Source organism: Papaver somniferum, chromosome 3, assembly GCF_003573695.1.
Source record: "Papaver somniferum cultivar HN1 chromosome 3, ASM357369v1, whole genome shotgun sequence".
NCBI classification, from domain to species: Eukaryota; Viridiplantae; Streptophyta; class Magnoliopsida; order Ranunculales; family Papaveraceae; genus Papaver; species Papaver somniferum.
Genome location: NC_039360.1, coordinates 169,099,925 through 169,116,169, shown reverse-complemented (window position 1 = coordinate 169,116,169; position 16,245 = coordinate 169,099,925). Strand labels below are relative to the sequence as shown.

The following is a 16,245-nucleotide window of genomic DNA, read 5'->3' as shown; positions in this document are numbered from 1 at the left end:
CTCTTTTTTCTCGAGTTTAAATCTCTTTTTTCCTTTAAGCTCTTAAGTTTCTCCTTCTTTTATAATTATCTTTGTTCTTTTCTGTCTTATGGATAACTAATCCTTTTGTTACAGCTTCCATGTATATTAATCAGTTGTAAGTTTAGGCAGTGGTGTTTATTTCAGTAGTGGTTCATCTGCAACCCCAGTTTTTTGAATCAATGTTAGCAGTGGTGCATCCCCCGACAGTTGTGTTCTCTCCAGCAATTATGCCCTCCATCACCTCCATGATGGTTCCACACAGGTTGCCTAATGTTGTCTCCTTCAAATTTGGTCATAATCTAGATAGAAATTTCTCACCATCATTCAAGTTCAACCACCAGTATTCAGGTTCTCCTTCAAAGTCTCAGAAGATGAAAAGTCCCTTTCATTGCCAAGAAACGAACGGTTACAGCCGTTCCTGCGTTACTTTGCGTGATTTTAGCATCTTTAATTATCGGCATAATTTTAGCCAAAAGAAACTCCTATATAGGCCGGCTGTCGTTAAGAAAAATAATCACCCTAAAAATCATCAATGTCATAAATCCTTTTCCTATTTCGGGATCTACGTTATGGTTATCTCTTTTATACATAACTTTGTCATTACGTTTCCTTCACATCAAAAAAATTTGAAGCAATATTCTCTCCCAAAATCAATTGTCTCATCCTGTGCACTCTCAGTACCCTATTATGGCGACTTATCCTCAATTACAAGTCTCTAGTATTACTTCACAAATGCAACAAACAAATATTGGAGTATCCAGACCTCAAAGAAGAACTCTCGGTTCTGCTTAAGTTATTAACAATGCAGCGGATGAATGGTCAAAAAGTGTGCTTGGTAAAATCGTTTGCCAGGAGGTTTTGGAAGTAAGGGAAGTTTTAGGTGAGATTAATGCGATCTGGAAGAAATACAAAAAAAAGGAAGCAAAAAGTCATGGGTCCTAATCTCTTTGTCTTCAAGTTCAGCACCACCAATGAGTAGGAGGATATCATCAAAAGGTCCTCGTGGACTGTGAAAGGCTACTTGCTTGCTGTAGAGATCTATAATCCTAGAATTCCGCTGGCAGATACTAAATTCCTGTATCAAAATTGGACTGTTAAGTTCAAAAATCTTCAGTTAGAACACCTAAATGTGTCTCTGGTGGATGAGATTATTCAAGATTTGGGAGGAGAAAAAATTTAAATAGAATTTCAGAATGCAACTAACATCCCCACTTAAGAGAGGTCCTTTGCTAAGAACAACATCTGGAGGTGAAGCCTGGGTTAAGTATTACTGGGAAAAACAACCTTACAATGTGTGCGACCAATGTTTTGTCATTGATCATTCTGATGACAACTGTGAACAAATCGCACAACAGTTACAACTCGATTCGATGTCAGCTGAAGAGTATGAAGCTTGGAGTCTGGAACAAGAAGAGGATTTTGTAGATGGGGCTGCCCCTGAAGGAAACAATGGTGATGTTAACATTAATGGGGAGAATGGATTGGGTACTCTTATCACTAGTACGAGTGTTACCAGCCAAGATGGGTCCTTATTGGTGGATAATTTCGGTGAAAATGTGGATAACTCAGAGGAAAGGAATAGCAAAAGATATCGAGGTACTTCCGAACCATTTCAAAACAACATCAACTCTAATCAATCGATTTCATCCCTTCTCATCTCTCCAATCACTCGTTCTAATCAACCCAATCTGAAAATCGCAGCTACAAACATGACCATTAATCAACCTGAGTCATCTACTGGCAATCTAATTGAACCCATGGATGGTGTGGAAATGGAGGAAATTGAGGCGGAAAGTGCAGTTGAAGGTGATCTTACACTGATTAATATCATGGAGGCTGCTAAAAAGGTATTTCTTATCTGTGATTTCATTTCCCCTAATTTTATAAACCTTAATTTTGCTTATTTATATATTATCAATTTTCCATTGATTTACTACCTGCAAACCCTAATTTTCTCTAAAATTTGTTTGGTGTTTTACAAAACAGTCATCAATAATTACTATCTTAGGTCTCTTCCAATCACTGTCACTAAAATAGTTCTCAATTGTGCTTGTTTGTTTACTGCTCTCACTTTATTATCGGTACATTTTCTTGTTAGAGTTACTATCTTTGGTGTTTTGGTTTGGTATAAAATTTAATCAATTAAATTACACTGTTGAGTTTCATTTGATTGGTTTTGTTGAATTCTCAGCTTTGTTTGTCAGTATTATTGGTCTTCCTGTCTGCATAAATACCCCAGTTAAATTTTATCATTTAGGTTGGGTCTTATTCTGTGCTTGTCAGAGTAGTAGCTTTATACCTCTTTGTCGTATTTCCATCACCAGGGTCTGCTTTGGTTTATATAACTGTAGTTCTAGTTGTTTTGATTTCTCTCTTAGTATGAGAATCTTGTCGTGGAATTGTCAGGGCTTCGGCAACCCGTCCACTAAAACTTCCTTATGGAATTTGATCAGGTCTCAAAACCCTGAAATGATATTCCTTTGTGAAACTAAGAGTAACTCCAAAAAAATGTTTGGCTATTTAAAAAGATTTAACTTTCCTCATTGTTGGGTTTATCCTTCAATTGGTCTTGCTGGTGGCATTGCATTACTTTGGAAATCTGGATTTAATTGTCAGATTGTCCAAAACACTGATAAAATGATCAATGTGATTATCAGAAACGATCTCAGTAAGCCTGAATTCCTTGTCACTTTATTTTATGGTTCCGTTTACCACAATGAGAGAGTACAACAATGGAATTACATTGGGGAAATCGGGTCTAGAGCTAACCTTCCTTGGGTTATAATAGGAGATCTAAAATATCACTATGCATGCTCATGAATGATCCACTTTTTCTACCCCCACCACTACTGAGTTTCCTATTATCCAACAAGTTATTGATAGTGCTGACCTCTCTTATTTAGGTTACATTGGCACTCAGTATACTTGGAATAATAGGCAGAGTGGAGATAACCTTATTTGCGCTAGAATTGATAGGGATTTAGGGAATGGTCTTTGGTTACAACATTATGGTCTTTCTAAAGTTGTCCATATTGATATCATAGGCAGTGACCATATTCCCATTATCCTAGAGACTTCTTCCATGTCTACTCAGGGTAGTAAGCCATATAGATACTTTAAATGTTGTGGCCCCTCTGTTAGAGATGTCATAAAAAATTCATACTCTAAATTTGTCAGAGGTTCTCCACCTTATCAGCTTACAAACAGATTGAGACTCATTAAATGTGACCTCAAGAATTGGAATATCCATCATTTTGGTAATATTGACCAAAAAGTTAAAACTCTAAATGGTGAGCTTCAAAATCTGAATAGTCTTCCTTAGACTACTCAGAATATAGAGCAAATCAGACAAGTTGAACTTGATTTTGAACATTGGAAAAAAGTTCAAGAAGAATTTTACGCTCAAAAATCAAGACAAGAGTCTTACACTTCTTTTGACAGAAATACTAGTTACTACCACAATTATGTCAATAGAAGGAGGCACTATAACCACATTAGTGCTCTTAAGATGGATAATGGTCAATGGATCAATGATAGAGCTAATCTTGAGAATCTTCTGGTCAATCACTTCAGTTCTATAGGAACTACTACTAATCCTTTTAGGAATAATGAGTTTCTTAATTGTATAAGTCCATGTATATCTGATGCTGATAATAATGTCTTACTTACACCAATTATCCAGCAAGAGATAAGAGATACCATAAACCAAATGATCCCCTGGAGTGCTCCAGGGCCCGATGGTTTTCCGCCTGGATTTTACAAAGAAAATATGGACCTTCTTATTACAGATGTCTGGAAAACAGTTCAGAGTTTCTTTATCTCCAATCATCTTTTAAAAGAAATGAATCATACTTTTCTTACGTTAATACCTAAGACCAATAACCCCTCCACCCCCGCATATTTCAGACCAATTTCCTTATGTAACTCTAATTACAAAATAATCTCTAAGATGATAGTAAATAGAATGAAACCGCTTTTGAGTAAAATAATAAGTCCTTTCCAATCTGCTTATGTCCCTCAAAGGCATATTCAGGACAATATTATCATTGCTCATCAGTTGGTACATACCATGAAAAAGAAAAAGGATAAATGTGGAGTCATGGGTCTTAAACTTGACATGTCTAAGGCCTTTGACAGGATTGAATGGTCTTTCCTCTTGGATGTGCTGAAGTCGTATGGGTTTTCTGAGAATTGGTGTAGTTTAATTTTCCAATGTGTAAGTACCACTAGTATATCTATTTTGCTTAATGGTTCTCCGTGTAAAGCCTATAGACCTACTAGGGGTTTGAGACAAGGTGACCCCTTGTCTCCTTACTGTTTATTTTATGTATGGAAGCCTTCTCCAGGTATCTTATGCATGCAGAAAATTGTAAACTTATACATGGTCTAAAAGTCACTAAAGAGGCTCCTAATATTAGTCATCTGCTTTTTGCGGATGACTGCCTACTCTTTGTTAAAGATTCTCACAATGAAGCTGATACTCTGATGAGTCTTATTCGTGATTTTAGTCTATGTTCCGGTCAAGTCATAAATTTCCAAAAGTCTGGCTGTTTCTTTAGCAAAAATGTTCACCCTAACCTGGATGTTTCTTTAATTAGATCTCTTAATGTTAAGAAAATTGACCTAAATGAGAAGTATTTAGGTATTCCTCTGTTCATTACTAGATCTCACATGGATTCATTCAACCACTTGAATGACCAATTTGATAAAAGGGTAGCCAAGTGGAAAGGTAAGCATTTTAACCAATCAGGTCGATCGTGTTGGTTCAACATGTGTTAAAAACTTCCCCAATTTATCACATGAATACTTTTCGTATTCCAGATGGTATCCTTCAACAAATGGAGAGATCCCAAAGGGATTTTTGGTGGGGTAAATCACATCCAGGTGGTCTTTATCCTACCAATTGGGGAAAAAATTGTTCTCATAAATTGCAAGGCGGTCTCGTCTATAAAAATCTTGAGCATGTGAATCTATCTCTTTTGAGTAAAACTGCATGTAAAATTATACACTCTCCTACTAATTTGTGCATTGTTATCCTTAAATGCAAATATTTCAAACATGGTAGAGCTTTCCTTTACAATAAAAAATTTGAATCAACATGGGTTTGAAAGAGTATATGTTATGGTATAGATTTCATTGCTCAACACTGTTTTTGGGAAGTAAGAAATGGTCTTGCTATTCTTGCTTTCAGGGACAACTGGATTCCAAACCCGGTTGAACCTTTGTATGTGTCTGCTCCAAATCCTAATTTTCGTGTATCTGAATTCATAGACCAAAATACTAGGAGCTGGAAACCTGATCTAGTAAATGCTTATTTTACCCCTGTTTATGGGTGAAAATTATTCCTGCCGAATTTGGTAATTTGGGGTGTGTGGATGAGGAATGAATCTAAACCCTAAACAAATGCACTCCACGGGAGTGCTTGTGATTCGAGAAATCAATCTGTACAACTCTGGCCTAAACCAAGAAATGGCTGTTCCAGACTTGCTTCGGTCACAAAGTGAAGGAGATGGGGTTGATCTTAGGGAGGGAATCGAAGAAGGTGTTGAGATTGTGAAGGTGTTGGATTTGTATGACTTGTATCAGAAAGCTGAACTGGCTTGCAGAATATAAGCTATCAGTTCGGTGTTTGAATACGATTGTATCAACACTTGCTTTTGTTGTCTTCTTATCTTTTTTGAAAATAGGGAGGAGAACCTACTTATACAAGTCATTGAGCCTAACCCACGTCTCTCATGGGAAGTGGAGAACGTGGAGTGATGGAGTAGTGAAGTTGAGTGTGTTAGTGTTACACGATCAGTTTTGCCCACTTCTCCCATCATCACTAACCGTCCGTGACTTCCTGACACGTTCTTGTGATGGCGCGTTGTGCGCTGCACGTTGTAAACTGCCAGACCAACACCCCAGTATGTATCCCCCAGTTTGTGACATGATTGATGTCTCGAGTGTGTGCATCGTGGGACCCACAGAAAGCAGCATGTGATGCTATATTAAATAACTAAGTTATTTAGGAAGTCGATACTTGTGAAGTATCGTGTGTATTTTATGCAAGTAATGCATCGAATATACTCAGCATGTATGAAGCATCGCTGTTTGAGCGTCTTAAAATAGCTTCATGTCCATCCTACTTCATGTGATGGTTTGGAGGCTGCGCAAGCAAGTCCTGACTTGGTCGACCACATGGTGCGGTAGAGTGGCGGATGATAATCACCACGACACCTCATTGACCAGTTAACTCCTGACCAGGGTTGTATAACCAAGCAGGTGAAGTTGAACGGACGAGATGATCTTTGAGACACTCATATGCGACCGTTAGTGGAATTAGGGTTTGTGAAGAGGTGCGCAAGCATCACTCTTCAGTTTGGTCGAAACCAAGCTCGGGACGTATTTTGGCCAGGCCGATTGTGCATGCGTGTAAACGGCATGCCGGTATAGGCGCCTATACCTTGCTGCCCCATGAATGCGTGATCTGGACCGCTCAATCTGTCCGGTAAAGAGGAGCGGCTAGGATAGATTTGTGACAGAAATTTTGTGCCCCAAAGTCCGCGCGACAAGCCTGCTTTGGGCACGCGTTTCGAGACGACCAAGCTTGGTCGGTCTTAGACGATTAGTCCGGCGTGCAGACGGCGGGCTGGTGTACACGCCTATACTTTACTATCCCATAGAAACGTGATCTAAGCCACTCAATTTGTCCGGAAAAGTTGAGTGGTCGAGATTAGTTTGCAATTGGGAGGTGTGACCATGCCTAGTTTGGGCGTGCGAATCGAGGCAACTAGGCATGATAAGCTTTGGCCGATCGGGTTGGAGATAGATGGGTCCATAATGATCATGTTGATGCTCACCGGACCTGCTTAGTCTACTCCTAAACCCTTCATCCGAGCAGGAGAAGATGGACGCTCGTGATCGCAACACAAGCCCTCATTAGGGTTTTGCCGGCCGTGCGTCATGCCTTGTTTGGGCGTACGAATTGGGACGACCAACCATAGTTGGTCCTGACCGATTGGTCATCTATGTAGGCGGGCCCACGGTGTTTGTGTTGACATGCTCTGGGCCCTTTGAATATACATCTACACCCTCCATCTATGCCTGCGAAGATGGATGGTTGAGACTGCTTTGCGACACATGTAATGTGCCACAGACCCTAAATTAGGATTTCACGTCCGCGCTGCTTTGGATGAATGATTTGGAAAGCCATGCTAAATTTTTGGGGAGGCCGATCATGCGGGGCCCGCATTGGGTTGGTGGTGAATACTACAATACATGCCTGGGGGTTATGGGTCCGATCTAAGCCATTCAATCATGCTGGTGAAGTTGGATGGTCGTGATCGTTTCTGAGACTGATACGGACAGTCCAGATGCTCGATCGGGCTAATATAGCACTCCAAGAGTTGTATCCTGTACGGGTATTTCGTACATGTCTCCTTATTTAATGCTTGGAGATTCGTGTTGCTCTGCTGAGGGCGATCACTCAGTCGTCATGCCGCACCAATAATGAGAATGGAGTAGTACAGGAAATACAAGGCTGGTCATGCATTAATTGGTAATGCTGTAAGTTTATAGTGAAGAAATATTCTCCACTTTATCACTGGCTTTATCCTTTGCAGGATGTCAGCGCATTAATCTTGGTTTTACAATTTTAACCCTGAACTAAAATCCACCATCAACATTAAGTCCCCTGCCTAGCACATAATGGTTGCATTATTGTGGGGTAGGCATTAGATGGTGACAAATAAAGATAAAACTTATGAGACAAAGTTAAATGTTACCAGGAGAGACAGGACGCCTTGTCCTTGGAGCATGCCACGTTCAAGAGGCGTCCAGGAGAGCGTTTCCCTAGCGTGATGTCGGTCTTTCCTGCTTCAATCGACCTTGCTATTCCTGCTTCGGTCGAGAGCCTGCTTTCGTGCTTGCTCCGCTCGGATGTGGGGCTGTTGTGGATGCTTCGCTCGATCTTGGGGTTGTGCCTAATCGACAGACTGCTACGCCTGCTTCGTTCGTGGGAGTACGCCAGGTGTGACGACGACCTTGGTGGGACCGGTTTCCTCCTTCGGGTATTTGAGCCAAGAAGGGAATAGAACTTGTATGCTCTTCTTCCCATAGACAACCGTGCATGTAACCCTGAACGGATGTGGACCCAACCATGTATATGCTTCGACCAAACGTTACCCTGTTGCACTTGTTTGATAGGCATGTGGGCCCGCCTATTTCGCTCAACCGTGGGACTCATCATGCGCCTTCTTGATCGAACGTGGGCTTGTTGTGCCTGCTTCGGTTAAACGTGGGTCCACTGTGTGCCTTCTTTGGTAGAACGTAGGACCCGATGTAAGCATGCTTTCTTCGAACATGGCAGATGTGCATGCTTCAATTAAACACGGGTCCACCGTGTACATGCTTCAAACGTCGGCCCTGTGCTTCGAATGAAAACTGGCGCTGCTGTGTGCGCCTATTTCATTAGAATACCAGCCTTATGACCTTGATCAACTCCGGCTTCGTGGATTCGACCAACACCGTCCTTGTTTACTGACGTGGCTCAATACCAGCCTTGCTTGCTTTGCCCGAACGTGGGACCCGCCGCGTGCCTGTTTTGCTTAGGGGCGGTTGTGCCTGCTTTGACCAATCTGGGGATAGATGTGCCTGATCAAGTGGGACCCGCCGCGTGCCTGCTTTGACCAGACACCAAACCTGTTGCCTCACCCAACACCAGACTTGGTCATTGACCAACATCGACCTTGCCTTGACGAACACCGGGCTTGCTGATTTGACGAACTCCGACCTTGCTGACGGACATCGCTGCCTCGACCGACACCGGCCTTGCTGCTGTGACGTCTTGCTGACTAACACCGGTCTTGCTAACCAACATCGGTCTTTCCTTTGCTTGTGGGACCCAGGCTTCTTGCTTTGCCCAAACGTGAACCTTGTATGTTCGAACGTGGTGTGGGTCCCGCTGAGAGCGTTGAAGCAGCTTCTGGAGAGAGAATGTCCTAGAGAGCGTTAGAGCAGCTTCTGGAGAGAGCAGGAACCGGAGAGCGTTGAAGCAGCTTCTGCTGGAGAAAGTGTTGAAGCGGCTTCTGCTGGAAAGTGCTGAAGAGGCCTCTTCTTCAGCTTGGTTTCTCTTTGCGAATTACATGCTTCTTGATTGACTACCTCTCTTGTGTTGAAGAAGTTCTTGACTGACGGCGAAGGAATTTCATGCTGAGCCTCAGTCCCCAAGCGTGGTCTACGTGGCTCCATGTTGTATGCCCGATGGGTCTTTTGTACGTAATGGTTGTTTATATGGTGAAGCTCTGGATGACGAGCTACAACAGTTCTTGGCAGCAGCTGTGATCAGAAGAGACTAGCAGGGAGAGGCGTGGTGGAAACTTGCACGAACTTGGCACCCTCTTAAGTCCCAGGTGCAATCTCCTTTGGTAACAGAACTACTTTTTCCACTGGAGACAAATTTTGAAAGCGTCTCTCATTGATGTAGTTACCGTCGATCCAGATATGAAATATCTTGGACGTTGTTTCATTATTGCGGCAGTCTTGCACGTGGTGCTAGAGTTGAAGTTGGAAATTTTGGACGAGCAGGATGTTGTATCTCGGTGGCTTTCCTCTTGCTGCTTCAGTGAAACTGGTTCTTTCTAGCAGGGCAGATGTTGTTGTAGATGAGCGTTCAACAGCTTCACGAAGTCCATAGGATGACCAAAAGCGCAGATTCTCCAACATAGGAAGATAGACATGCACCCTCGTCTGATAGAGTGATTCGCCTGGATCTTGATAAACATGACGCGTGGACATCGTTATCTTCTTGAGGCTGCTTTCTTGAGGTGTCGGCTTCAGTGGATCTGAAGATGTCCCATGCTCGCTCTTGTCTGGGATGACATAATAGGCGAACCCTTTGTGATGATTCAGAGATGACAATATTCGTTGAATCTTCCGAAATGCTTCCTTTTGTAGTGCGGTCCTAAACTTTCTCGTCTCTTCAGCAAGGGAGTGAATGAAGCAACGAGCTGGGCTAAGCCAGGTATAAAATGTCGAATTCACCTTGTCCATGAAGCTGTAGAACCCCTTAAGGGTTCGTGGCAGCGGCATTGTGAGGATAGCTTGAGTCTTGTTTGACTACAATATCGTCCACGTAGTCTTCAATTGCACCATGCTCATACATCATTATCTGGTTGTATCCGCTACATCCATCCATGGAGGAGAACATTCCGTGTTCGCTGGTAGAATCTACCAACATGTCGATGTTGGGTAGAGGAAATCTTCATTGAGGCAGCATTCGTTCAAGTCTCTGGAATCCATGCAACACCTGATCTCGTGCCTGAATTGCCTCGGAGATTGTTTGACCGGCTTGGATCAGATATTGTATGAATGCTTACACAAGGTCGAGCTGATGGAGATAGGCCTAGGAGATTCCTCATCGTCGAGCTCTTCAGTTGTGGAGTTGGTACTATCTTGCAGCTTTCGTGGAGTGTCTAGCACTTCTTATTGTGGCTGATCGTTGTTGTAGCATTCCATTGGGTGGAGAGAAAAATTAAGATGCCTCGTCAGCAAGGATGCATCATGGGGCCTAGCCTTCGATGATGCAGGTCGGTCCTCCTCCTGGATTGACGCTCACGTGGGGAATGAGATGCAATGGACTTTGTCTGATCCTTCCCGTGGAGCTTCCCTCAGTTTGAACAGTTCCACTCCGCATATTCTTGCGTAAGGAAACAATGATGCAGGAATACGAATGACTTCTTTATTCAGCATAGTCTTCAGGCATTGGTGATACGTTGAAGGAACGATCTCGTATGTGCTGGTCTGGTTTCATTCAAAGTATGTCATTGTGGTAGGACGCTATACGATCTTGCTTGAACGAACCTTGGTCGTCCTGAGAGTCTTGAGAGTAATCACATTCGAAGACGCTCCCGTGTCGATGAGGGCCCTCTTGATCTCTGAATCCTTGATGCGTGCAGTAACGTGTAGGGCCTGGTTGTGACCTTCTTCTGGTTTATTGCAGCAAAACGTCTCTGCCCGTTGATTCTTCGAGAGGTGTAAAAGTTCGCATAAACTTTCCATTAGAGAAAACGCTTCCTGATCCACCGACCTCAAGATCATAATGAGACTATTGACTTGACGAGGATCGTTGTGAGGATCAGTCCCCAGTGTAGGAATCTCCATGACAGGATCGTTCATATCTGATGTCACTTCTTTGATCAGGTCCATGTAGGTCCGCGCCGCTGAAGTACCTTCTCCGGGTGCGTTGAATGCGTTCCTTGTTGGCTCCAGGGGATGTCGCATCTCTTGTGGCAATCGATCAGTTAATGTCTTAAGAAAATTGAGTACCTATTTCTGTGTTGCATCCATATTCGTTTGAGTCTTAGCAAGGACTTCCTACCTCTCCATGCGATGGTATTGGGAGATGGTCCTCCTCTTGCTCCTCCATCTCCTCGTTCTGATGAAGGGGTGGAAGTTGTTGCCCTGGTGACCGCCGGAGGCGTTACACTTGAGGAGATGCCGGGATTTGCGGATACTCTGTTTCTGGTGATGGGAAGTGTTATACTTACTGGAACATCTCCTGCTCCGCTAGTGCTAATAGTAGAGGAAGCAATTCCACGAGATACATTGATGGTATTGACTGGCTGCACGGTGACACCTGGGATATCAATACCGAGAGTGTTGTCAACGCCAGTCCCGTCAGGATTGGTCGCTGATCCAGACCTAAGATCCACCATTTTCGAAATCAGTAAAATTGAATTGGTATTGAAGAAATTGACTTCACAACCGAGAGATTAATCTCCCACTGTGGTCGCCAATTGTTTATGGGTGAAAACTATTCCTGCCGAATTTGGTAATTTGGGGTGTGTGGATGAGGAATGAATCTAAACCCTAAACAAATGCACTTCACGGGAGTGCTTGTGATTCGAGAAATCAATCTGTACAACTCTGGCCTAAACCAAGAAATGGTCATTCCAGACTTGCTTCGGTCACAAAGTGAAGGAGATGGGGTTGATCTTAGGGAGGGAAGCGAAGAAGGTGTTGAGATTGTGAAGGTGTTGGCTTTGTATGACTTGTATCAGAAAGCTGAACTGGCTTGCAGAATGTAAGCTATCAGTTCGGTGTTTGAATATGGTTGTATCAACACTTGCTTCTGTTGTCTTCTTGTCTTTTTTGAAAATAGGGAGGATAACCTATTTATACAAGTCATTGAGCCTAACCCACGTCTCTCATGGGAAGTGAAGAAAGTGGAGTGATGGAGTAGTGGAGTTGAGTGTGTTGGTGTTACACGATCAGTCTTTCCCACTTCTCCCATCATCACTAATCATCCATGACTTCCTGACACGTTCTTGTGATGGCGCGTTGTGTGCTGCACGCTGTAAACCGCCAAACCAATACCCCAGTATGTATCCTCCAGTTTTTGACATGATTGATGTCTCGAGTGTGTGGATCGTGGGACCCACAGAAAGCAGCATGTGATGCTAGATTAAATAACTAAGTTATTTAGGAAGTCGATACTTGTGAAGTATCGTGTGTATTTTATGCAAGTAATGCATCGAATATACTCAGCATGTATGAAGCATCGTTGTTTGAGCGTCTATCCAGCCTACTTCATGTGATGGTTTGGAGGCTGCGCAAGCAAGTCCTGACTTGGCCGACCACATGGTGTGGTAGAGTGGCGGATGATAATCACCACGGCGCACGTTTCGAGACGACCAAGCTTGGTCGGTCTTGGCCGATCAGTCCGGCGTGCAGACGGCGGGCTGGTGTACACGCCTATACTTTACTATCCCATAGAAACGTGATATAAGCCACTCAAGTTGTCCGGCAAAGTTGAGTGGTAGAGATTATTTTGCAATTGGGAGGTGTGACCACTCCTAGTTTGGGCGTGCGAATCGAGGCAACCAGACATGATAAGCTTTTTCCGATCGGGTGTGGAGATAGGTGGGTTCACGGTGATCATATTCATGTTCACCGGACCTGGTTAGTCTACTGCTAAACCCTCATCCGAGCAGGAGAAGATGGACGCTCGTGATCGCAACACAAGCCCTAATTAGGGTTTTGCGACCGTGCGTCATGCCTTGTTTGGGCGCACGAATTGGGACGACCAACCATAGTTGGTCCTGACCGATTGGTCATGTATGTAGGCGGACCCATGGTGTTTGTGTTGACATGCTATGGGACCTTTGAATCTACATCTACACCCTCCATATATGCCTGCGAAGATGGATGGTTGAGACTGCTTTGCGACACATGTAATGTGCCGCAGACCCTAAATTAGGGTTTCACGTCCACGCTGCTTTGGCTGGAAGATTTTGCAAGCCATGCTACCTTTTTGGGGAGGCCGACCATGCGGGGCCTGCATTGGGTCGGTGGTGAAAACTCTAATACCTTCCTGGGGGTTATGGATCCGATCTAAGCCATCCAATCATGCTGGTGAAGTTGGATGGTCATGATCGTTTCTGAGACTGATACGGACAGTACAGATGCTCGATCGGGCTAGTATAATACTCCGAGAGTTGTAGCCTGTATGGGTATTTCGTACATGCCTCCTTATTTAATTCTTGGAGATTCGTGTTGCTCTGCTGAGAGCGATCACTTAGTCGTCATGCCGCACCAATAATGAGAATGGAGTAGTTTAGGAAATACAAGGCTGGTCATGCATTAATTGGTAATGCTATAAGTTTATAGTGAAGAAGTATTCTCCACTTTATGAGTGGCTTTATCCTTTGCAGGATGTCAGCGCATTAATCTTGGTTTTACAATTTTAGTCCTGAACTAAAATCCACCATCAACAACCCCACATAATGCACAGTCCATCCTTAATGCTAGAATTCCTTTTGTAGGGCATGATAGGCTCATCTGGCCCTATACTAAGAATGGCCAGTTCTCAGTGAAATCTTCTTATAAGGTCATCTCAGGGAAAATCCAGTACATCTAAAATCCTATCTTAGTTAATCCCACATATAAGTCACTCTTGAAACTTAAAGTCTTCCCTAAGGTTCAACTATTCATTTGGAAGTGTCATGAGGGTATTTTACCTTCTAAGACTAATGTCTTTAAGTTTAGCAATGGTCTTGACAAGAACTGTAGTAGTTGCAACTCTGTCACTCTTGAGACTGCAGAATACATCATCTTACATTGTCCATTTGCCAGGGAAATGTGGTCACTTACTCCTTACAAAGACCAAATTGCTTATGATGCTAATTTGAATTTATCTATGTCTGATTGGGTTTCCAAGTGGGTTTATAATTTATCTCTGAAAGATAAAGTTTTGGATGTATTTACTATTGCATGGTGCATCTGGAGAGATAGGTGCTCCTTCGTTTTTCAGAATAAACCTCTTAATCATCATTCTACTGCTAGAACGATGCTTAAATTAGTTAATGACACTATGCAATATCTCAAAAATCCTGTTACTCAAACAGATTCTCTGCCTATACAACCAGTCAGTTTGGACTATAATGCTATCACTAGTAATTTATCCCATAATTGTACTACAGTTTATTGTGATGCTTTCTTTGACAAAAATACTAATCTTTATGGTATTATCATGAATAATGGTGCAGGGAACTACCTTGGGTGCAAGACCATCTCAGGTCTAACTAGAAACGCCGAAGAAGCTGAAAGTTTGCTGTTTTAGAAGCAGTATTGTGGGAAAAAGAGCAAGGAAAGATCGATGTCTGCATAATCAGTGATGCAAAAGTAGTTTTAGATTGTTTGAATTAAAATAAGGGAAAATTAAGAAAATGCCGATGTCGGGAAATGTAATTAAGAAAGTGCCCACGTTTGTTTGAAAATTAAGAAAATGCCCATGCCGTTTGTTTTTCCATCTGGGCCCACCAAACCAATAAACGCTCATAGACTAAGTCAATTTTTCATTTAAATAGATGAGATTCTGGTGGGTGCAATTACTAAACTTCCCATTCCTCTAGAATATCATAATATCATCTCTACCGTCAGTTTGATTAATCAACGACTTAAGTATAAGAGATAAGTGAGTAGGTTGAGTAGAGGATGTGTCCATCTAACGTGTGAACTGCGTACAAATAGGTGAGTGGTTTGAGTGGACGACATGCCCATCTATCCCACTACATCTCTTTTTGTTTGTAAGTATCGAATCAAATTTCTTAGGTTCATTCACTTATGCTATTGTGAATTACAGAGAAGTGGAGATGGTATTTTTCGTCTTGTCACCTTGTTTTCTTTATCTGTCGGCCGATTGAAGTAGATTTCTTATTCTGATCCAACATCAACAGATTGGAGATTTTTGAGCATGGATTCGAATTGGGTCTAAGAAATAAATCCTGTCGATATGGATTTGCTTGAGAATAATTGATTAAATTAGTTCTGAAGTCGATTGAAACAAGATCTAATGTTGGTTTCATTGATTTTCATGGTTGGGTTCACATTCAATTTGAATTCACGGCAACATAAGATTGAATTCGGGATTCTTGGTACGGATCGTTTTAAGAGTAAATTTTTTAATTGGGTAGTTAGATTTTTAAATGAATTGATGATTTCCAACTGATGCAAACCCAAATTGGATATCCATGGTAATCTGATTATTCCCTCTAACTGTTTGTAAAAATGCTTAACAAAAAAATGAGTATGGTTTGATTTGCGGCAATTCTAATGGTTAATTAACGTGTATCGATTGACAATAAGTATGGTTGAATTATGATGTTGAAGAATCGAAGAAGATGAATTATGATGGGTTTTTGGTGTGAATGATAATGATATTACAGATGATGGTGTTTCTGAAATTGAAATTTGGCAGCAGAACGGTGGTTGTTGTTGTTGGTATCTGTTGAAGATGAAGAAGGAATTAGAATAATGAATTAGCTGGTCGTGCAGGACAAGGATTTGAGAGGAACAGGTTGGGTTGTGGTGATTATCATGGATCTGTGAATGGGTTAGAACTTGAAATGGAATATGGTGATGGATGGATTTGAAGAATGTGGTGGTTGTGTTCACTGGAGAGAATTGGGTGGAACTGCAGATAGCTAGCCAGTATGGTTCACCAATTGGAGTTTTGAGTTGAGGTTGGTGTTGATTAGTGTTGCAGGTGGTCGTGTAGCTGACCGCAGAAAGCTGAAGTGCTGGTACTGTTGCTTGTTGTGATTGTGATGGTGTTGAGCCAGGAAATGAATTGAATGAGTTGAACTTGCAGCGACTGGTACTAGAGAATATACAGGCATGGATTGCAGTTTGGAATGGACACTGGGGAATAAGATGAATAATGTGTTGGTTTTACACAGAGTC

At 42.3% G+C, this 16,245-nt stretch overlaps 1 protein-coding gene across 1 annotated transcript; it reads left to right on the top strand.

Annotated features, from left to right (window-relative positions):
• Positions 1 to 744: 744 nt before the first annotated feature.
• Positions 745 to 14,894, top strand: LOC113357981. The gene is made up of 2 exons (XM_026601478.1): positions 745 to 1,868; positions 14,550 to 14,894. Exons 1-2 carry the CDS (start codon positions 1,215 to 1,217, stop codon positions 14,583 to 14,585), a joined length of 690 nt encoding a protein of 229 aa, XP_026457263.1. The 5' UTR covers positions 745 to 1,214; the 3' UTR covers positions 14,586 to 14,894.
• Positions 14,895 to 16,245: the final 1,351 nt, after the last annotated feature.